The 22,309-nt window shown below is 44.1% G+C and overlaps 1 protein-coding gene across 9 annotated transcripts in view; it reads left to right on the top strand.

Moving 5' to 3' along the window:
* KLHL29 (kelch like family member 29) overlaps positions 1-10,420 on the top strand; it is a 578,088-nt gene extending 567,668 nt beyond the window's left edge. For 8 of the 9 annotated variants that reach the window (XM_090031549.1, XM_090031531.1, XM_090031561.1 and 5 more), the window contains one exon: positions 4,654-7,020. In XM_090031549.1, coding sequence (XP_089887675.1) covers positions 4,654-4,837 — 184 coding nt within the window. In that variant the 3' untranslated portion in view covers positions 4,838-7,020. Of the gene's footprint in view, positions 1-4,653; positions 7,021-7,815 lie in introns of those variants that run through there. The other variant, XR_016439874.1, reaches the window with a different exon arrangement.
* Positions 10,421-22,309: the final 11,889 nt, after the last annotated feature.

Here is a 22,309-nt window from a genome sequence, read left to right as displayed (position 1 = left end):
GAAGTCAGCCCTCCTAAAGTCTAGGGCTGTTGCCTTGCTGCAGCCCTTTGCCACCTTACGCTGGATGGTGAATTCCAGCAAGCGATGATCACTGTCTCCCAGGTGGCCCATCACCCGCAGCCCCCTCACCAGGTCATCACCCGTGGCCAGCACCAGGTCCAACAAGGCGTCTCCCCTGGTGGGACTGTGCACCTCCTGGGTTAGATGGAGGTCCTGCACTCTGGCTAAGAACCGACGTGAGCGATCAGACTTGGCTGACTGCTCCTCCCAGCAGATGTCTGGGAAGTTCAGGTCCCCCATGATGACCACATCCTTAGCCCTCACTGCCTCTGTGAGCTGACCTAAGAATTCCTGGTCGAGCTCTTCTCCCTGGTTGGGAGGTCTATAGTAGACTCCCACCGTTAAGTCTCTCTCCCCTGGACTGCCTTTTACTCTAACCCAGAGCACCTCAGAGTGGTACCATAAAGCAAGAGATGGACACTTTTAACAAAAGGAAATAAAAAGTTTCCAGCGAGCCAAGAGATTGGGAACAGTTTTAGCAGAGCCATTCGCCCATCAGCAATGAACTAAGTAAAAATTGCAGAAAATATCCCCTTTGAAAGAGGTTAATTTACCTCGGTTATGGACATAATTGCTCCTAGCCCTGGATACAGGTCACTCCAAGCTCAGCTCCTCTTTGGCAGGGGCAGCATCCCACAAGGCAGGCTCAGAGGTGGCCTCATCTCCAGAAAGGCCGTTGAGCTTGCTACTTTCTTCCTTTTCGGGTTCTGAGAGCACGTGATCTTTTCCTCTCTCAGCATGAACGGCACAAAGCAATGAACTTGCAGTTATCTCTTTCTTCGTGCGCTAGTTTTAGCAATGTCATTTTTACAGCTCAAGGGGGAAGCAGGAGCGAGACAAGGATTGTCGTAGTAACAGAGAAAGCAGTGACCACCCCTCTTCCCTGCAGGTTGTAGAATACGCTCTGTTCCCCGGGGTCAGAGAGGTTAGCCATGGCTGGGAGATTAGTTACATGAATCTTGAATTCTTTGCACCCAAAGGAATGGCTGAGACACCTGTGGGCAAGAAGCAGGTTTGAGGGCTGCGAAGGCGAGAACACCCTGGTGCCCAACACAGACCTGCAGGCAGGTGCCTGACCTGAGAGAGGCTGTATTTTAGACGCATTCAAAAACACTTCCTGCTAGGCTGCACCCTGCTCAGCACACCGAGTGCTGTGAATCCCAGTTGCGGGCCCTTAATTCACTGTGCTGGAAACTCGGGTGCCTAGCTCAGGTTTGTGACTTCCTAGGCACAGCTTCCCAAGGCTGGAGGGCTCCAAGTGCCCATATCTCCTGCTGGAGCATGGGCAGGAGTGCTCCCTTGCTATCCTCTGCAGAATCTGATCCCAGGGGGCCTGCGTGGAGCCCATACAAGAGGGAGGAGGTGGTGCTGGTAGATGTTTCCCTGCCTCTCCCCTCAGCATTACCTACTGGCTAGGTTCACCCTCTTGCTTTCTGGGAACCTCATTCTTTAGGTGCCTGAAGTATCATACGAGGAGCCTATGGCTGTGAATATTGGTGGCAAGCACCTACAGATCCTTTCTGACAGTGTTCAGCTTTGCAAAGCCTCAATGGCTCTTGGGAATTTGGCCCTCAGATGCCAAAGCCACTTCGAAAGATGGGACTTAAGCTCCTAAGTCACTTAGAGGTTATTGAAAATGTTACCCCGGACCTATACAGGCATTTGCCTCCAGTTTATTTTCCTGCTTTGAATTCCATTTTATTTCTTGCTCCTGTTGCTCACCCCTTAAAAGTCCCCTTATGCCAATTATTTTTCTGTCCTCACTACTACTAGTGGAAACACCTCCCAATTTAGTATAATTTGAAATTTTAATTTAATGGGCTGTTTACATCTTCTTCCAGATCATTAATAATGAGGTTAAATAAAATAAGACCGGAACAGCTCCCTCTCCTTCAAATATTGCCTCTTTTAATTACCTTTATTTATAATCCTTCAACTTTTTGGTTGGGTTTTTTTGTTGTTGTTGAGGGGGTTTTGTTTTGTTTTGTTTTTAACAACCTGAAATAAAATGCTTCCATTCAGATCAATATGAATTAATTTTTTTAAGTAAGATCATGTAGGGCCTTGTGCAAAAATATTTTATTGGAGAAAACAGATACCGTGGACACTATGCTTCGTGCTCAAGCCCAGATCATTGTTTTCGTCTCTTCTACCTGGCAGATCTGGACTAGCACCCTAGTTGATGCATGGGCAGTACACAGCTTTTTTTTTTGCAAAAAAGTGACTGCTCCAGCCACCAGTGCGATTTAGTTTAGCATTGCCTCTACGATAACCTCACTTCAGTCAGCATTTTGTAACCGTATCAGATGGCAGGGTAAAGATGCACCTTACTGGCTAAATAAATTAGATACAGAGAGAGCATAAGCTTTCGTAAAGGTGAGCTCACTTCATCAGATGCGGTAAAAGGACAGCACGGTACTGAGTGGAGTGAGTGATTTCAATAAAAGGTAGGAAAAGGGAAGGGAAAGGAAAAGGGGGAGAGGAGGAGAGGGACAATGCCAAGAGAGGCATAGGACAAAGAGGGTCACAGAAGCTAATGCAGGTCATGGGATGTGAATCCACCATAGTCCCCGTTCAACCCATACCTAATACAGTGGAGTTCGTGGCTGGTTTCGTGTTCTAAGCCAGCATACATTTTAAAAACCAGCATGAACAGGAAATTGCGGAACAAGAAAACAGCCGTAGACTGGATTGTGTCAAGTATATAAAAGGTTGTAATGCTGCTAATAAATCATGGCTCTGAACTTACCCCCAAGTCCAATTTATGCCAGTAGTACAATAATAAAATTACGGTGTAGCATCTATTCCGTTAGAGCTCATAAGGTTGAGATCAGCTTTTCAGTCTGGTAATTAGTATATAGCAGTGGAGTTCAAGTAGTATCCAGAGATACCAGTCAAGATGGGGATGCTGTTGTATCGGACTGTGCACAGGTGCATGGTAAGAGACAATCCGTGCTCCAAAGCACTTACTGCTTTGAACATGTTCTGTGCATCAACAGAGCTATTCACAGCATTGTTACAGCAGCATGGCTAGACGGGTCCTTCACAAGCAATGGCTGAGTGTAGTTAAAAAAAGCAGATGGAGGGGCAGGGGTATTGTGAACATGCCACTAAATAAATCATTTGCTTGATTTGAAGTCTCCTGCTGACCTTTTTTGCTAAGGCTATAAAGGACACTAATGATCTAGGTGCTCCCTGCTGGTCCCCTGCCTAGCCAGGGTCAGTCAGTATTGTAGGATGACGAGTCTTCCTTTTCAACATATTAGGACAATTTGGGTTTATTCAAATTGCTGCGCTTCCCAGTGTCTGTGATTTTTCAAAATTAATTACCAGTTCAGGAAGTTCATTAGCGAATTCCCTTAAGACAATGGGTGGCATATCATCCAGCCCTGTTGATTTGTGTCTGTGTGCTAATCAGACATTTCACGTACTCCTTCCTTACTCTGCCTTTCTGATTAGTTGGGAGAAAAAAAAAAGCCAGGATTTGCTTTATTTCCTACTTACACGTATGGGAAACCAGCACCTAGCTTGTCTAGTCTTTCCCTTCATTTTTTTTTTGCTCCCAGCTTATTTTTCTCTTTAACCCCTCCCACCCCCAATTCCTTACCAGGACATCAGCTACTTCTCGTTTTTCACCTTCTTGTTCTTTTCAGAGATGGTTGGTCCGTTTCTAGTTCATCTGATTCTTCAGTCCCTCCATCCTTATAGGGCTGTAGGTTTTCTACTGCTCCCAAAATTAGCTTCAAGAAGCTTGAATTTCTTTCTGTGCTAAAGTCTCCTTACCCTGCAGTTAGTCAGACCTCTTGCTCATCACCTTTATTTGTAACAGGTTTGCTCTTTACAAATGAGTTTTGAAGTGTCCCATTTTTGTTTTGTTTTTTATACACACACACACACACACACACGTGCAAGCAGATGTTGACCATAGCATCACACCTTTGTTCTATAAAAGAGCTCCCTGTATGTACGTGTATATGACAAGGACACCCCGGTGCCCCTTGTTCAGTAGACAAAGCAGATCGATGGATAGGCATGTGCTCTAAAGGGCTTTCATGCTAACTTTACAAATAGGGCCAGGCAGCGGGACAAGAGAATGCTGTGCGGGGAGCGGGGAGTCGGGTATGGGTACGGGGGTGTGATATCAGCCTTTGCAGTGAAAGAGCCAGTTGATTATTGGAAGGGGTTAAGCCTGTGCAAAGAGCACTGAATCATAGGAGGCAAAGATCAAAGCAGGCTCTGTACACAGCAGTGGGAAGTAGGATGGTCCTAAACAGGAGCTGGAGTTGTTTAGGGCTTCTCTGTAGGGCGACAGACACATGACTGGTTGTCATACATTTCTGTAATGACTGTGTTGCTGACTTCACACATGAGTTAGAGTAAAACCTGTCTTCCCCAGCCTCCCTATTGTGTGTTTAAACTCTGGCCAGCTCAGCTACCTGGCAAGGGTGGTGTGAAGGCGCGTACTGCTTTACAAATGAAGAAGAGTGCTTTTTATTTTTTTAAATCGTCTTAAGCACGGCGATGCAGACTTTGCTACACCAAAGGACACTAAGCTACAAGGCCACACTAACCAAAACTGTTCTTTTCTTTCAGTGCTGTGGTTCTTGATGGAAAAATTTATGCTACTGGTGGAATTGTTAGCAGCGAAGGACCTGCACTGGGAAACATGGAAGCTTATGACCCCAAGACAAACACATGGACACTTCTGCCAAACATGCCATGCCCTGTGTTTCGGCATGGCTGTGTAGTAATCAAAAAGTACATCCAGAGTGGTTGATGTGAAGAAGTTGGATGGAGAACTGACTTTGGCTGTCAAAAGCAAGGAAGGAAAACAAAAAACAAAAAACTACTACTACAAAAAAAAGCCCACAAAAAGCAAGCAAAGGCAACCAATGAACATCTTGCTCTAATGTTTGAATATTCTCTACATTGAATGTAGAAAATCATCCTCACCTTTTGGTGAACAAGGAGCAGAGAGCTCCGTGTTATGTAAGATAGTGTAACTTAATAATACAAGCGTGTCACTAGATGTCGTAGTGGCACTTGTTATGGACGTAGGCTTTTGGTCAACCCAGGTGCAATAGAGTTTCACATATTTTTTAACTGGGGAGGGAAGAGAAAAATCTGCATTTTAATTCTAGCAAGCAAGCTTGATTCTTAAAATAACCGTGCAGATTAGTTTTACAATTACACATTAGGCATCAGGCTATTCGAAAGAAGGTCAAAGTGTCCTTACCACTTTGATTCCTACATTTGTTTTTAATAAATACATGCTTTTCAATACCAATGACAGATAAATCTTGTGTGACAGATGGCCTAGGTTGAAGTCAGTCTTCCATCAGATCAAATGAATATTCCAGTTCTCTAGAGCAGAGCCAAAAAAGGGAGAAAGAGTGAAAAAGAGGAGGAGCGTGTTTGTAATAGAATTCTGTGTAATACGATGATAGAGGTTTCTTGTGTTGAATGGATTTCTACCCCCGATGGTAGCATGCGTGTGCTGGGATGGGTGAGGGTGGTTTCTGCCGTTCTACCCCATTTTCTACTGTATGAGCAAAAACTTTACAGCGTAGAATTCCTGTAAAGCAATATGAATTTGGTTAAATTCCTGAGGCATTTTCTTGATTACATTAAGTATTTTGAATTGTCATGATTGGAACCCAAGTAATAAAATAAACAGCGTACTGTGGGGTTTCCACATTTCCAGCCAGTTAGTTAAGAAGATGCCTCAGGTGTTGCACACATTTTTTGATCACTTAACCAAAATTTCCTTACCTTGGGATATATCCTACTATCTTCTTATTTTTTTAAACCACATCTACGAGGACACCTTTGTTGCTTTAAACGGAAGATGGGGAAGTCTTACCATACATTAAACTTCTCTCCTTAAGGGGTATCAATAGCTTCTTGGTCAAGTAAAAACATTTACAGGTTTTAACACACAAGATTAAATTCCATGATAGAAAATGCATAGAAGTAAGCCCAATATAAGACTTAAAATTATTACTATGTAGAGTTGTAAGTATATTCACAGCACAGGGGTTATATTTTTATATATATTAAAATATTGTCTATCCAGAGATGCATTGTGATGTGGAAATTCTTTATAAATTTATACATCGAATGATCAACGGGAGATGATTGGAGTGGTATGGTGGGGAGGCGGGAGGAGGGAATTTTCATAATTAGTAAATGGAAAATTGCCCTTACATCAAAGGATTACCCAATTTCTTTCCAAGGAGACCGGCAAGAAGGAGAAGTGTTACCATTCTTACCTTCGCAGTTCCAAATGGTCTGGGATCATTCCACAGGGAGATCCTTTACAGAACTAAGGTGTGACACTATGGTCAATATCTAGTTGGATTTGATACCAAATACATTAACCTTTTTATAATGCGAAAGGTCTGGCTACAACTTTGGGGAAAATATTGCAAATGGTTAGCCAATTACCTTGAAGTTATTTTACTAATAATTGTTTATAAAAGAAAATAGTATGAAATTTGTATCTTGCAGTATTTAAAAAAAAAAGCGTGCTCAATCCGGCAGTGACTCATTTTCATGATGAGGTTCCCACCTTTGTTATGCAGTTGTTTTATTTATTCTTTAAAGGAAAAAAATAAGCACAACAATATTATATACGTAGTATGTCATTTAAAGTATTTATGTCCAACAGGGTGCAAGTGTGAACCTACAGATTGGAGCACAAGTTTCTAACTGCCTGAGGCAGGACTAATTTTAGTGTTGGTGTGTGTCTGCCTCCAAAGGAGGTGCTAGCTGTCAAGAAGACCTAACACATGCAACATTTTCCAATTTAGCTTATTTCTTCATTTCTCACACTGGAGCAAAACTGACTATTTCTGTGAATAATATAAAAAACAGGGTTCTCTGTAATGGCATTGTATATAGTTTATGTTTACTGTTAAGTTCTTGTTATATTATAATAAATATATTTATAGATCTAGATTCAACCTAGAGATTGGATTAATTTTGTCAAGAGCGAACAAGAGACAGTGCCATGATAATGCTTATGTTAGTTTTCCTTTCAGCCATGGATGAAAACCCTTCTGTTCTTTGACCCAAAATTTCTTGCCAGCACTGAAGTGACTAGTAATAGCCAAAATAGGTGCATTATAGTTTCAAAATAATTCTTAGAAATGGCTCTAGGATCTGTCTGTTCCTGTTTCCCTTTCTATCACACTCCTCCAAACCTCTGTTAAGTAAAGAGAACCAGAGAGCTCAGCTTGCTTTGCATCAGAGCTTATCATCTTGAAATCACAGTAACAGCTCTATTTAAGTAAATCAGGAGTTGTGCTACTGTGTTGGTATGTTTTCTAAGAGTTGAAACCCACTTCTGCCTTTGGTCAATTCCTTTGCATCTCCAAGTGCAAGTTCAGCAATGCACAGAAGGACACTTCTCTCCAAGAGTATTAAAATGTAACAGTTCGTGGTTCCTTTGATGCTCCATTGCATGACATCTGTTAGCTGTAAAACACTGGATGGGGAACAAATGGTGAGCCAAATACAATAACTAGTCCCCAAATACCTCTCCAGTAAGAGATGTAGTATGCTGCAGTGGAACATTTCAGACATATTAGGAGCAACATTTCAGACATATTAGGAGCTAATGTCTGTGATATGCATTAGCAGAAATAATATAACAAAATAACTGAGATTGTCTCAACTTCTTAGCATGTGCAACTCTGCAAGTATTTAAGCGCTTGACTGGAGCTGTTAAACTTTTTTTTTTTTTTTTTTTAGGCGTAGTGGATCAGGTTGAACAGCCTGCTAAGATTACCAAAAGCCTGACAATTCAATATTATGCAGCCATCCTGCAACAATCCAGCTCCAACAGGAAGAGTTGCCTAGCTTTTCATCAATGCTGTGGAAAGGATCTCGTACTCAACACCAGTCAATAACACTGGCCAGGATAAGCAAGACACAACCTATTTGCTTTACTTGCATGTGAAAAATTATTCTAGTTTCCTTCTGTGAAGTTGGCATTAAATGAATCGTGTGCACAGGCCTGCTAAGAGGGTTTTGTCCTTAAAAAGCATTAGGAAAGCCTAGGGAGAGGTAGGTACGGTGGGGTAGTGAAAGGGACAGGTGGGTAATGCTACAGACCCTTTCCCCTCGTTTCCTTGACTCAAACCCAGCTCACTAGGGAATGAAAAGGATCATCTGAGAGACCGCTTATGTATGGCTTTCACAGACACCATGTATTCCCACACTTCCACCGTCTCCTGCTGCCTCTCACCTGTTGTTTCCTCTAGTAGTAAAACTTGCTGTGTTAGTAAAGCCTCAGCTAGAAACAGGGTGCACATAATTGATTGCAGCGGTGCTCAGACCAGTCTTAGCCCGGCACAACTGGGGCAACCTAATTAGTATGTTCATTACCCTTCTGCTTACTCCTGGAGCAGCCAAAACAAACCAAGCATCACCCTGGCAAGACTAGCTCAGCGCAGGGGCCTGCAAGTCTTACCACCTGCCTGACATCCATAGATGTGTCTAGCAAACGCATGCAGGCCTCAAACTACCTACTCAGCCTGAAGCTACTGAAGAATTTGGTCTTAAAACTCAACCTAGTTTTCAGTGCACTTCAGAAAGCATCCTAAAGGCCGGACCCCAAACCTTCCAGAACAGCTTTTAAAGTTACCTCTGGTGGGGATGGGTTGGCAGCAGCATATTACTGCATTGCTCAAGAACCTTCCTCATGTTCCATTATGATACCAAACATTAATCAGAGCAGCCTCCTGCAACAATCATCTGTGCACAAATTTCATTCAGCAAAAATTCATAGAAGGTTGCTCTTTGTAATCGCTTCTCAGCTCTGCCCCCCACCTTCCCCTCAACTCATAACCCATCCGATCCACAGCCTGGACATCTTCTAGAAGCATTACAAGATGTTTGGGCAGATTTAAGCAGGCGAGGTTAAGCTTTGGAGCATTACCTGGCAGGATTTACTACGTTTTTTTCATATTTTTATCTTGGATCTGAAGCATATTTCAACACCCCTTGCAGCAGCAGAACATTGGCCACTGTCCCCGTTTTGCCTGTGAAAGGCTAGGGCACTGTACTTTGTGGTTGTGTGGCAGAGTAGCTTGTGTAGATTTAGCAATAGATTCGACAAGGATTTGCTTGGGATAATTTTGATAAGGATGATCCTGTCTCTGGCAGGGTTTGGACCAGATGACCCCTAGAGGTCCCTTCCAAACCCTACTTCTCTATGATTCAATGATCTATTGAGGCTGTTATTGTAGGCTGCCCTGAGCCTTTTCTGAGGACAACATAGCTAAATGACTGATGATGAAGACATAAAGGAAGTGACCCCTTGAAATGGACCACTTCGTGCCTTTCTACAGAGCCGGTGGTTGTTTTGTAGCAACAAGAGGTCAAGCCACAGTGGGTGTGGTGCTGTCCTAGGCTGGCTGCACTACTGTCTGCCGGATCCCTGAAAGGAGAAGGGGGAAGGCTATTTTGTTTGTTTTCAGTAGTTTCACACCATTTGTATAAGTTGTCACACTAATAAAAAGCTTGAATTAAATAAGTGATCCTTAACCTAGGCCCTCACCATTCTGTTCCACTTTCTAGAGCAGTTATTTTAGAAGCAGAAGCTGAAACCACCTTTCAGCTAAAATTAAGATACTGTATACCAGAAAAACATTAACTTTTGACATTCCTGTTTTCCTCATTGAAGGGCTTCATGAAGAGGCAGAAAGAGAATCGACCTAAAAGGTATTAAGACAGACGGATACAGCCCCACACAGTGGCTGCATCCCTCACCGCATTAAGCCAGGGCATGAAGATAACCAAGGAGGAAACGCCACTTTTCTTCCAGGAGCTGTTTTGAGTGAGGCCTAACAAAGCACTGTCTCAGTCTACACTTCTTAGAAACAAGTGCTGATCTTGGGGCAGGAAAGACGTGTAACTAGACTTCTTGGCAAAACTGTCCCAAACAACAGAAGTGACTTTGTAAGTATGGGACAGACCAACAGACATTGCCCCCAGCTGCTAGAGACAGGAAACAAATAGAAAGTGGCAGACAAGTGAAAACAACCTGCTCTCAATCAGCCTCCTTGAGCCAACCCGCTCCGTGGTGTTCTCGCAGATAACATATTGTGTGTTTAGAGTCCAGGGCTTCCCTTGGGGAAAGGTTGCTCAGCCCAGGAATTGTATTTCAATCAACCATACCAGCTTTATATGAGAAACTACAAGTTTTGGCTCCGCTTGTACCTAGCAAAAGGAAGCTTCAAATACTGACATTTAGCCAAATGTACCTATTTCTTCCTAGAGAAATGAATGGAAAAAAAGCATCAGGCTGCCCACGGTTTTTAAATGTTGTCATTTTTTTCACTCTTCTCCCTTCACAGTTCACATTTCAGTTTACAACAAGGACCAATCTCTTTTTCAGCCTAGCTGGTGGACAGTGCTGGTTACCCAGCTGTTTTAATACCTGCTTTTGCCAAAGAATCAGGCTGGCAGCCTAACAAAATATTATCTGTTTTGTAAATCATAAAGCTGTTATTAAACCCAGGGTTTGTGACTTAGGACCCATCTAAAATCAGCCCTGAGCTTATGTCTACCATAGGCTATGTAGGCTCTTCAGCATGTACGACCTTCAAAACACATGAACATCTATGTTTTTAAATGCAAGTTGGACATTTTTGTCCTATCTAAACTGTCTCTCAAAGTCCCTTATTTGTGTGTGATTCTGCAAAGACAGCTAGTGACTGCAAGCTATAGACGTCAACCAGAGAAGTCCTTGCACTTTTCTGTGTTCTCTGTGGAAAATACAGATGCATAGAAACAGTGGGTCTCAAGGGGCTTGGGGTAAAGAGGAGGGAGAGGAATTGGCACCTTCTTTTCTGTTTAAGTGTTGTGTGTGTTGGTTTAAGTATAGTATCCAAGTCGATGTATTCTAACCAGGGGGGATGCCTTGTTGGACTTAGTGCTGGCCACAGGTGATGACCTGATGAGGGGGCTGCGGGTGCTCGGCCACCTGGGCGACAGCGATCATCGCCTGCTGGAATTTATCACCTAGCGCAAGGTGGCAAGGGCATGAAGTAAGGCAGCAGCCCTAGACTTTAGAAAGGCAAACTTCAGCAAGCTAAGGAGGATAGTTGGGGATGCGCTGAGGTCCTGGAGGAGAGGGGAGCCAGATGTCCAAGGAGAGTGGTTGCTCCTTAAGGGGATGATCCTCCAAGCACAAAGGAAGGTAATCCCAACGAGGATCAAAGGGAGCAGAAGAGCACACAAGCCTCCATGGCTCACCAAAAGCATCCAGGAATGTCTCCTTGCTAAAAAGGAGGCATATACCCAATGGAAGGAAGGGGTCATCACCAGGGATGACTATTCTGCAGTCACTCGGGATTGTAGCGGGTAAGTTAGGAAGGCCAAGGCAAAGATGGAATTAGAACTAGCTTCTCAGATTAAGGACAATAAGAAGTCCTTTTTTAAATACATAGGGGGCAAAAAGACAGTCCCAGGTAATGTGGGGCTCCTTCAGGACACACTAGGAAATTTGGTCGTCACACCAGACGACAAAGCTAACATGTTTAACGATTTCTTTGCCTCTGTCTTCTTAAGTAGGGACCAGAACAGCCACCTCTGGGATGGGCCCCCCTCGGGCCCCAGGGGAGGCACACCTGGGCCAAAGGTTAGCATGGAACTAGTTAGGGGGTTTCTGGAGGGGCTGGATGTGTTTAAGTCAGCCGGCCCGGACAATCTCCACCCTAGAGTCCTTAAGAAATTGGCCGAGGTCATTGCGGGACCCCGGCGCGGCTCTATGAGCACTCGTGGTGCTCTGGTGTGGTCCCAGAGGACTGGAAGAGGGCCAACGTGATTCCCATCTTCAAAAAGGGGAGGAAGGAGGACCCAGGAAACTATACGCTGGTTAGTCTTACCTCGATCCTAGGCAAGCTGTTTGAGAAAATTATGCTGGCACACATCCATGAGGGGCCAGCAGGGGACTGCATGCTTGGGGCAACCAACACGAGTTCATCAGTGGCAGGTCCTGCCAGACCAACCTGGTGGCCTTCTATGATCAGATTACCAGATCATTAGATGCAGGGGCAGCAGTGGACATCGTCTTCCTGGACTTCCGGAAGGCTTTTTGACACTGTCTCTCACCCCGTTCTCATTAAGAAACTGGGGGTCTGTGGTGTAGACACCCACACAGTCAAATGGGTCACCAACTGGCTGGAGGGCCACACCCAGAGGGTGGTAGTGGATGGGTCCTTCTCAACCTGGAAGGACGTGAGCAGTGGGGGTCCACAGGGCTCGGTCCTCGGGCCCGCGCTGTTCAACATCTTCATCAGTGACTTAAACGAGGGGGTAAAAAGCACCCTGTTCAAATTTGCTGACAGGCTACAAGGGTGGGCGGATGTGAATAGGATGGGATTCAACACAGACAAGTGCAAGGTGATGCACCTGGGGAGGAAAAACTGGCACCATACCTACAGGCTGGGGAACTCCCCTCTTGTCAGTACAGAGGCAGAAAAGGATCTTGGAGTCATAACTGACTCCAAGATGAACATGGGCCGGCAGTGTGGGGACGCGGTCAGGAAGGCCAACCGCACCTTGTCCTGCATCCACAGATGCACCTCGAGCAGGTCCAGGGAGGTGATCCTCCCCCTGTATGCGGCACTGGTCAGGTCGCAACTGGAGTACTGCGTCCGGTTCTGGGCGCCGCACTTCAGGAGGGATGTGGACAGCATCGAGAGGGTCCAGAGGAGGGCCACTCGCATGATCAGGGGACAGCAGGGCAGGCCCTATGAGGAGACACGACAGGACCTGAACCTGTTCAGCCTGCAAAAGAGAAGGCTGAGGGGGGATCTAGTGGCCTGTTATAAGCTAGTCAGGGGGGATCAGTGGGCATTGGGGGAGTCACTGTTCCCCCCGAGCACTGCCAGGAGTGACCAGGAATAACGGTCACAAGCTGGCAGAGGGTAAGTTTAGGCTAGACATCAGGAGGCACTACTTCACGGTCAGGGCGGCTAGGATCTGGAACCAACTTCCAAGAGAGGTGGTCCTGGCTCCTAACCTGGGGGTTTTTAAGAGGAGGTTGGATGGGGGGGATGAGGAGGTTGTATGACCCCAGTATTGTTTCCTGCCATGGCGGGGGGGGTCGGACTAGATGATCTACTCAGGTCCCTTCCAACCCTAGAAACTATGAAACTGTGAAACTATAACACTGGTTGAAACCAACCGTGAGATGCTAAAATAATCTTTGGAGTTTTACCTCTTAATCTCACATCTCCCACCCAACGTGTGGATACTACCAGTGGGAAAGAAGAATCAGACTTTGGCAAAGCAGTCCTAGATCCTGATGTGGGCTGAAAATTCAGCAGCCGCTTAACATCTATTTAAAAATATTGTTTTAAATAATTTATTCATGTTCACATTCAATCAGGTGCAGAACCCCCTTACTTATACAGCTCCATCTCGCATTGTCCCCATCTTTTCAGCATGCTGAACTTCTAACATATCAACGTGTAGTTTTCAGGGGAAGCAGGAAGTGCTGGCAGTGTTAGGGGCTACCAGTTTGGGAACAGAAGATATTCTCCAACTCTGTGTTGGAAAGAAGCAAAACAACACCTTCCACAAAGACAATGGCATAGGTTCTAGTCCTTCAGTACAAACCTAACAGACATAAACCTTCTAAAGTTAGCACATCTTGATAACTTCCGTTGAAAAAAATCTCAAGAGCTGGTGGCAATCTGTCCTACTCACATTAACTTTTAATAAACCTCAGGATAACAGGACAAGTCTTGAAGAGTATTGCTAACGTATCAATATTCAAGAGGGCAAATAGGATAACCTTTATTAGGCCAGTTAACCTGAAATCCATCCCAAGTGAAATAATGGAAAAGTTGATGTGGGATTCAACTGAAAAAGAATTAAAAGATACAAATACAATTAACACACTACCCAATATCGTTCTACAGGTGACTGATCTGTTCAAATAAATCTAGTTTAATTCCTGAGATTACAAATTTAGTTGATAAATATGCATGCATGGATGACCTTTATCTGATACAAAAAGTATATGGGCCGACGAGAGGTAAAGTGCTGCTCGACCTCATACTGGCAACCGGGGACAACCTAATCAGTGACCTAAGGATCGAAGGGAAGCTGGGTAACAGTGACCACGAGCTGGTCACTTTCACCATCTGCCCTAAAGCTGGCAAGTCAGTCAGTAATACAGAAGTCCTTGACTTCAGGAAAGCTGACTTGGACAAGCTAAGGAGGCTTCTCAGTGAGGCACTAAAGGGCCACAACCCAAAGGGGCGGGGAGTTCAGGATGGGATGCTCAAGCAAAGTCCATCCTGTCTTGGAGGAAAGGCAGCAAAAGAGCACAGCAGCCCCCTTGGCTCTCCAGGGAACTAGCAGACCTCCTACATCTTAAAAGGAAGACCTACAAAGGATGGAGGACTGGAACCACCACCAAGGAGGAATACTCTGCTCTGGTCCGGACCTGCAGAGAGCAAATCAGGAAAGCCAAGGCTGCAATGGAACTCCAGCTAGCTACAAATATCAAGGACAATAAAAAGTCCTTTTTCAGATAAGAGCCAGAGGAAAAGCATGGGCAACGCTGGGCCCCTGCTAAACTAGATGGGAGAACCGACAACCGATGCCCACGAAAAAACAAACTTGCTTCATGGGTACTTTGTGACAGTTTTTCATCAGTCCCATGAGACACCCCTGCCCACTGTGGGTCAGGGAGTCCTGGGTGAGGGAGATTCTTGACCCTCCATCAAAGCTGGCCTCGTGAAGGAACACCTTCACAGGCTGGATACCTTCAAGTCAGCCGGCCCTGATGTTTACACCCAAGGGTACTCAAGGAGCTGGCAAACATCATAGCTCAGCCCCTGGCACGGATCTTTGAGAACTCCTGGCGCTCTGGTGAAGTGCCCAAAGATTGTAAGAAGGCCAATGTCATGCTGATCTTCAAGAAAGGGAGGAACGTAGATCTGGCAAACTACAGGCCCATCAGCCTGACCTCTATCCCGGGGAAGATCTTGGAAAAGATTAATCAAAAAGAGGCCATCCTTAACAGACTAGCTGACGGCAATATACTGAGGGATACCCAGTATGGTTTTGTTTCGGGTAGGTCTTGCTTGACCAATCTCATTTCCTTTTTACAACCAGGTGAACTATCACCTGGACAAGGGGGAAGAGATTGATGTCATATATCTTGACTTAAAAAAACCCCTTCGACCTGGTATCCCATGATCACTTCTTGGCAAAACTGGCCAACTGCAGCCTCAACCTCACCACGATCCGCTGGCTGGGGAATTGGCTCCACGGTAGGACCCAGAGGGTGGTGGTTGACGGAAGCCAATTGTCTTGGTGCGTGGTCACAAGTGGGGTCCCTCAAGGATCTGTCCTAGGGCCTATACTCTTTAACATCTTCATCAGTGATGTGGACACTGGTGTCAAAAGCAGGCTGGCCAAGTTTGCCAACACCACCAAATTCTGGCATAAAGCATCCACACCCAAATGTCTATGAAATCTATGAAGACAACCATTTAACTGTACCAGACTTCTGTATAAACATCTGACTTGATGCCATAAATCCTGACAAAGGATAGCAGTGTACATGAGCAATACAGCACACATTAAAATGGATAAAGAATGGGTTAACAGACAAATCTCAAACAGGAATCATCAATAGGGAATCATTAATGGCATCATTTCTAGTAGGGTTCAGAAGCGATCGGTACGAATCTCTTTGCTATTCAACATCAAGTTGTGATTTGGAAACATGTACATATCACTGCTCATAAAACTTGTGGATGAAAAAGATTAGCAGAGTAGTAAATAATGAGGAGGACAAGGCAGTAATGGAACCAATTGTGAAGTTGATTAAATGTAGCCAACACTGAGCATGGCTATAAAACAACACAGCCCATTTTGAGCAAACATACCGATGGGAACCTTCTCTCCCCTTTCCCCACACTTCCCATTTCAGTCCTTAAAAAAAAACAAAAAAACAAACAAAAAAAAAAGGGTGGATGTTCCCTCCAGAGGAAACTGGCACTGGCCCTGGAGGTACTGGAATACCAGGCTAGAACTGGGAGAGCCACTATCCTGACACCTTCCCATTGGTGCCCAAAATGGTACCACAATAGGCTAGCATAAATCTTGTTCAGAAGAGCTATGCTAGTGCTCATTGTGTTCAGTCTCCTCAGCACTGACTTTTTCCAAGTCGTCCTCTTCACTCCCACAGCTGAGCTGTGCCTTTATTTCTTATTTCCAATGATTTCTGTTTCTTCACCAGACTTAAATGCCTGGCAAATATCACCAAACGGGGGACCCAAACAATTTACCCAGAATCCATCAGCCCTTTAAGCCTGCCACACGATTAATACACCTCCCCTCTCCCCTTCATGAAGCAGGGCTATACGAGGTTGCCCTGAACCTCATCTGCGTATAAATTTTTGGAGGATCCCAAGACTCATGAGAAGAACACCCTGTTCCAGTCATGACTGGGGGGCACGTGGATCCTTTGTGGAGGGGTATCCAGTTCACACACACACACACACACACACACACACACACCCCCCCCCAAGCAGTGCTGAGCTGTGGAGTCACCATGACTTGAAACACTGCTGACTCTGCTGGGACCCAGCCCAATGAAGCATGTAGTAAATCATGAACCTTTTGGCTTTCAACCAATACCTATTTTGTACGGGAGAAATACCATAGTGATGGTTTTGGCGCAGGCGGTGTTATGTACCTGAGAGGGGAGATCCCCTTCTTCCTGGCTTTGAATGACTTGGTGTAGTCAAGGGTGGAGACCTGTCCACTGCACTGCAGAAGGGCACTACTGCAAAAGTCTACTATAGCCTCCCAATGGGAGGATCTCAGCTACACAACTTACCAGGATGGGGGATTGCTCTTGGGCACTCTCTCTAGCCTGTTCCTATGGCCTTTTGGCACAAGACAAACAAATCTATGGAGCATCTGAACCCCAAGGCCTCCAGGCTTGGGGATTGCATGTAGGATGCATGCCATGGATTTGTGAGTATCTGAATCCCCAGGCTGAAGCACCACTGGGACTTGAACGATTGCGCTCTGCTCAGTTGACAGAATTCAGAATTGATTTGGCTACTTTGGCCCAAGACACAAATTTAATAAAAAGAAAAAGTTTGTTCTATATATAAAGTACATTCAAAAGTGCTGCTTAGAAGTTATAGACTGTCTGCTAAAACTTGCAGCAGTTTCAAAAAAGGTAAAAGGCATCAATTTTGGATGAACTAAGTGTATGGGTACCCATGGTAATTTACCCATATGCAAATTACTACAGGCATGTTCATTTCAAGGTCAGCATTTTCAAATTTGGCCTTCACTTCCATGTACTCAGGGAAAACAGGTTCTGACAGTAATGGGGTAGAGAAGGGAGGGGCAGGCAGAGAGTAAGTAGGTTTTTCCTTTTCAAGTGGCCCATTTTCCCTGCTGTAGCGGTGTACAAATGCATGACAAACCTCCAATAAATTAGATTCTATACCTAGAAAATTGTAACAAATTTATTAAAAATTCCATATATAGAACCTAATGGGGGGCATTGTCTTGTATTCAAAGTCATCTTACATTCAAGTAAATACAGTATTTTAATACAGGCAAATGTATTCGTAAATCTGGGAGCAAGGAATTTAGGCCATGTCTACAGAATAGGAGCTTGTACCCTGAAAAGCAGCGACTCTGAAAAGGATTTACACAAGCAACTAAACATCAGATCCCAGTGCAAAATAATGACAAAAAGAACTAAAGCAATCTTCAGATGCACAAGCAGAGGTGTCCAGATGTGGTTTTTCTACAGTCTGGTGTGCACATGTTAAAAAGGGTGTTGAAACATTGATTTGATGAGTTGAGAAAATTCTTTATGGTTAAGAAACTCAGAGCTCTCTACATTTAGTGAAAAGAAGATAGAGAAGTGACCAGATCACCTGCCTAAGTATCTTCACAGATAGGAAATACAGGCTGCATTTACACGAGATAACAACACACAGTTGTTACTGTGTAGTAATTTAATACTTATATAAACAAGTACTAAATGACTGCAGTAATCTGAGTTACTGCATTGTAGTGCCAACACTTTTGTGATGCTACTGCTCAGTAGTCTAATACTACTGTGTATTAGCATCGTGTCACAGTGTTCGCCATGTGATGCTACTGCGCAATAGTACTGGGCTCGTGTACATGCCGCCGCTGAGTACTAAATGGCTCTTGAAGCTAGCCAAGAAAAGCATAAGGAGAAGCAGGAGATGGAGGCTGAAGTCAAAGATGTTCACATAAAAAAGGGCCCATTTCTAAGAGAAAGTTTGACTAATACTAGGACAAACTATGAAAAGAAGAACAAGATTCTCCATTTCCATTTTTGCCTCTTCAACTATCTGGAAATTCTTTCAAAGCACAAATTACTGGGCTCAATATGGAAGTAACAAGGTGAAGTGACAAAGGCAGTCAGAAAAGAACAGAAAAATTAAGGGTCCCTTCAAACCTCATATTTTGAATGGACCTAATGTTGATGCTTAACCCCAAAACCTAATGACATTTGAATGAGTTAATGAGTTCCCTTCTCTTAAACCTATTCTTGGATGCTGAAAATGACAACACTGCAGCAGCCCCTCAGTTTCTGTTTTCATAACCTTGAAGAGATTTTTTTTTAAAATAAAAAGCAAAACTGAGTTTCTAGAGCAAAACCCTAAAGCAAGAAGTAGATTGTCAAGCAAATCCTACAGCCCTGATACAGGCTGCTCCTTTTTACTCTACTATACACTGCTGTGCATGGAAATTATTGGATATATTTGCATTTCCAATACTTAAAAACACATTATACAAAATAACCATTTGCTATGAAAGAGATGTTCCTCAATATTCACACATGTAAGAGAGCTATGCCTTTCCTGTCATCTTCCAAATCCTCTTATGTTTTACTGGTAAAGAATGCAATGGGCACATCTAATATCATTTAAAATTTTATCTGTTCAGCATCCCACAGTTTGCCCTTGACTGTCCCAAAAATCACTATATATTTGTTTCTCTTCAAGGTAGTTTCTGCCTCTTCCTACTGATAGAACACCACCTACTGAGCAGGAAGATGCAAGCCCCCTGCTACAGAGACACAGCTGGGATGCTATTGGAAAGCTGATTTTGAAGGTTCATGATTGACTCCATCGTTAAGGCTACATTAAGATCTGAACTTAAAGCAAGATGAAAGTTACCCCATTTCACACTGTCGTGATTGAATTTACGCTACATTTAACACACTAACTCTTCCCAAGACAAATTAATTTTCTAAATTTTTTGGCTCAGCTTAACTAATATTGCTAGAGGTTTTTCTTACATGAGGTCTTTTCAAAAAACCTCCTCTAAGATTCTTATTCCCATTTCCTCCTGCACAAGATTCACAAAGCTAGAGAGCTATACAGCACCTACACACCCCTAATTTCAAACACACACGCACTTCAGTCTAATGCAGAGATAAAACAGCTACCATATGTCATACCATAGCAAACAGCTTTTTTCTCCCTTATTCAACATAAGCAAAATTAGCTCCATAATGATCAGCTGACAGGCTGCCAAGTAGTTGGTTTGACTTGACCTGCACTCAGACACCTGCACTGCCTCAGTGATATTCCACTGCACTTCTCACATAAACCCCAATAGTTTCTTGAGCCCAAGGTGCTACAACAGTAGCCTAACCAGCCTAACCCACTGCAATGCAACCATAACTCTCCTGATGCATCAGCATGCTAGGGACGCTTGCAGTGTTGATGCCTCAAATGTAAAGATGCTGAACTCCCTGCTACACTCTTCTGATCAGTCCCACTATCTTTTTGCACTCCCCTGCCCTACTGCACAAAAAAGGAGCTGCGTGCTCTGACAAATCCACTGTTCTTGCTCATAAGGGGACTGTGAAAATTGAGCATGTGCTGTCAGAGAAACCACTGCCTTTGTTTCATCAGAAAAGAGCCTGCTCCCACACCCTCTGATACAGGACTGTGTATGTATGCGATCTGATAGGTGTTTCACAGGAGCTATCCCTCAATAAACACTACACATGGGCACTTATCAGAACAGTTACTCCTGAATAGTCCTCTGCTTTAAATTCAGACCCTACTTTAATTCAAAGAAATCTTCAATGTAGACAAGCCCTAAATAAGTGGTGCAATAGCTTTCTCTTTCCTGGGATGCTGCAGCGGTTAAACGACCATCCTACTTAGACAAGAAAGCTGCTTTTTCATTTTTCTTAGCAACTTCAGCACTTGAAAAATAGCCCTAAAAAGTCCCTATTATTAACATACCATCTGGTGAAGCGTTAATCAGATGTGCCCCAGTGTAAGTGGCATTTAGCCGCAGACATTCTCATTCGTCGTCATTGGGTTTAATTGAAATACATTTCCTGGCAGGTGCCTGTTTAAGTGAGCCCCTGTATAGTAAGCCTAAGTTTAAGAAAAATAAATTATTCATACAGAAATGGAACATGGCTGGATTAACAGCTATTCAAACTTTAAATTTTTCAGTTCCTGATTTATTTATTTTTTACATTTTAATTTTACAGCCATAATGACATATTACATTGAGGATTTTTTTAAAAACATTTTTTAAGGAAAAAAAAAAAAAACTCAGGTATTTGGCATCACTGGTTTATTACCATCTTGTTCTAGCTCTCTCTCTCACACACATACACCTCAGTTTACACACATGCGTGCACATGGTACAACCCAGGCCAGCCTGAATCTGCAGACAACTTAAAACAATAGAGCCAAAAGGCCCAAATTGCTCCATTCAACTTAACATGGAAAGGCTGCTCCTGGAGACCAGGGAAGGAAGTGTGTAGCTAGCAGCATCGAACTGGGGCTTGGAGGTAAGGGGGCCATTACTGAAGCCTTCCAATCATGTTCCTCCACCCTCCTGCTCGATGGATAAATATTAAGGCCCCCTTTCTGTGGAGGGCTGCCAAAGAGTCAGAGAGAACTAGGGCTGGAAGGAGACAGGATCATCCCCATCTAAACACACTACGCAAATGAACTGTCTAACCTCAAAGCAAAACCACAGAATCAACCCCGACATAACACAGACAAAACACTCTAACTTGCACGGGTAAAACAGAGGGACCATGGTGGCCAACATCCTGCAGCTACAAAGGCTGTTAAAATATACTGTAGATCCCAGGAGGAGAGTCATGCCCCCCACTACAGAAGGTAAAAACCCCCACAGCCCATACCTATGGGGTAAAATTCCTTCCTGACCATAAATATGGTGCTTGGTCTGACCCTGAGCAGAGGGGCAAGATTCTCTAGACGTGACCCTCTAAGTTTAAGTCCCAGCAGAAGCACTGGCACACGCCAGTCAGTCCCCAGCACTGGCTGCAGCCAACACCCAACACCTCAGAGGAACACTTAAAAAATAAAAAACTCTGGCATGTAGTTGAAGGGAGAGCAAATTCCCTCCCAGGCCCACGTGGCAAGCCACAAAGCCCAGAAGCATGGGAAATAGCCACAGAAAACCTAGTTATAGCTACATCTAGATCATCCCTGACCACCAGCTGTCCAACCTCTTACTGAGCATCTCAAGTGATGGAGTCTGAATAAGCCCATTTCCTTCAACCTCTCCTCATACAACTTGTTTTCCAAGCCCTTTATCATATTTCTCACCCACCTCTTGGCCCTCAACTTCTCCATGTCTTTTTTACAATGTGGAGTCCAAAATTGCACACAATACACTAGATGAGGCCTAACCCGTGTTGAATAGAGAGGCACTACCACCTATCCTGGGTCTTGCATTTAGTGCTTCTCTTGATGCATCCCAAAACTGTATTCACCTTTTGTGCAGCTTCATCACCCTCCAGATTCTTCTTGAATCTACCAAGACTCCCAGATCCTTCTCAGCAGCACTGCCATCCAACCAGGTGTTACCCGTTTTGTATTTGTATTTATGATTCTTCCTGAAGTAAAGCACATTGCATTTATCAACTTCATCCTGTTAACTCCAGCCAAGCTTTCCAATCTGTTGAGATCCTTCTAAATTGAACTCCTGTCCACCAACATGTTTGCAATCTTTCCCAGTTTACTGTCATCTGCAAATTCACTCAAGAAGATTTCTATGCCATCATTCAAATAATTAACAACACACAATGAACAGCACTGGGTGTGGGACAGACCCCTCTGGGACTCTACTCGAAACCTCCTGCCATTCTGACAGGAACCCATTTATAACTACCCTTTGCTTGAGGCTACTGAGCCAG

This window comes from Crocodylus siamensis, chromosome 1, assembly GCF_052110815.1.
Source record: "Crocodylus siamensis isolate JL-2025a chromosome 1, ASM5211081v1, whole genome shotgun sequence".
Lineage (NCBI taxonomy): Eukaryota > Metazoa > Chordata > Crocodylia > Crocodylidae > Crocodylus > Crocodylus siamensis.
Note: the sequence above shows the minus strand (reverse complement) of the source record. Positions and strands in the feature narration are given on the sequence as shown.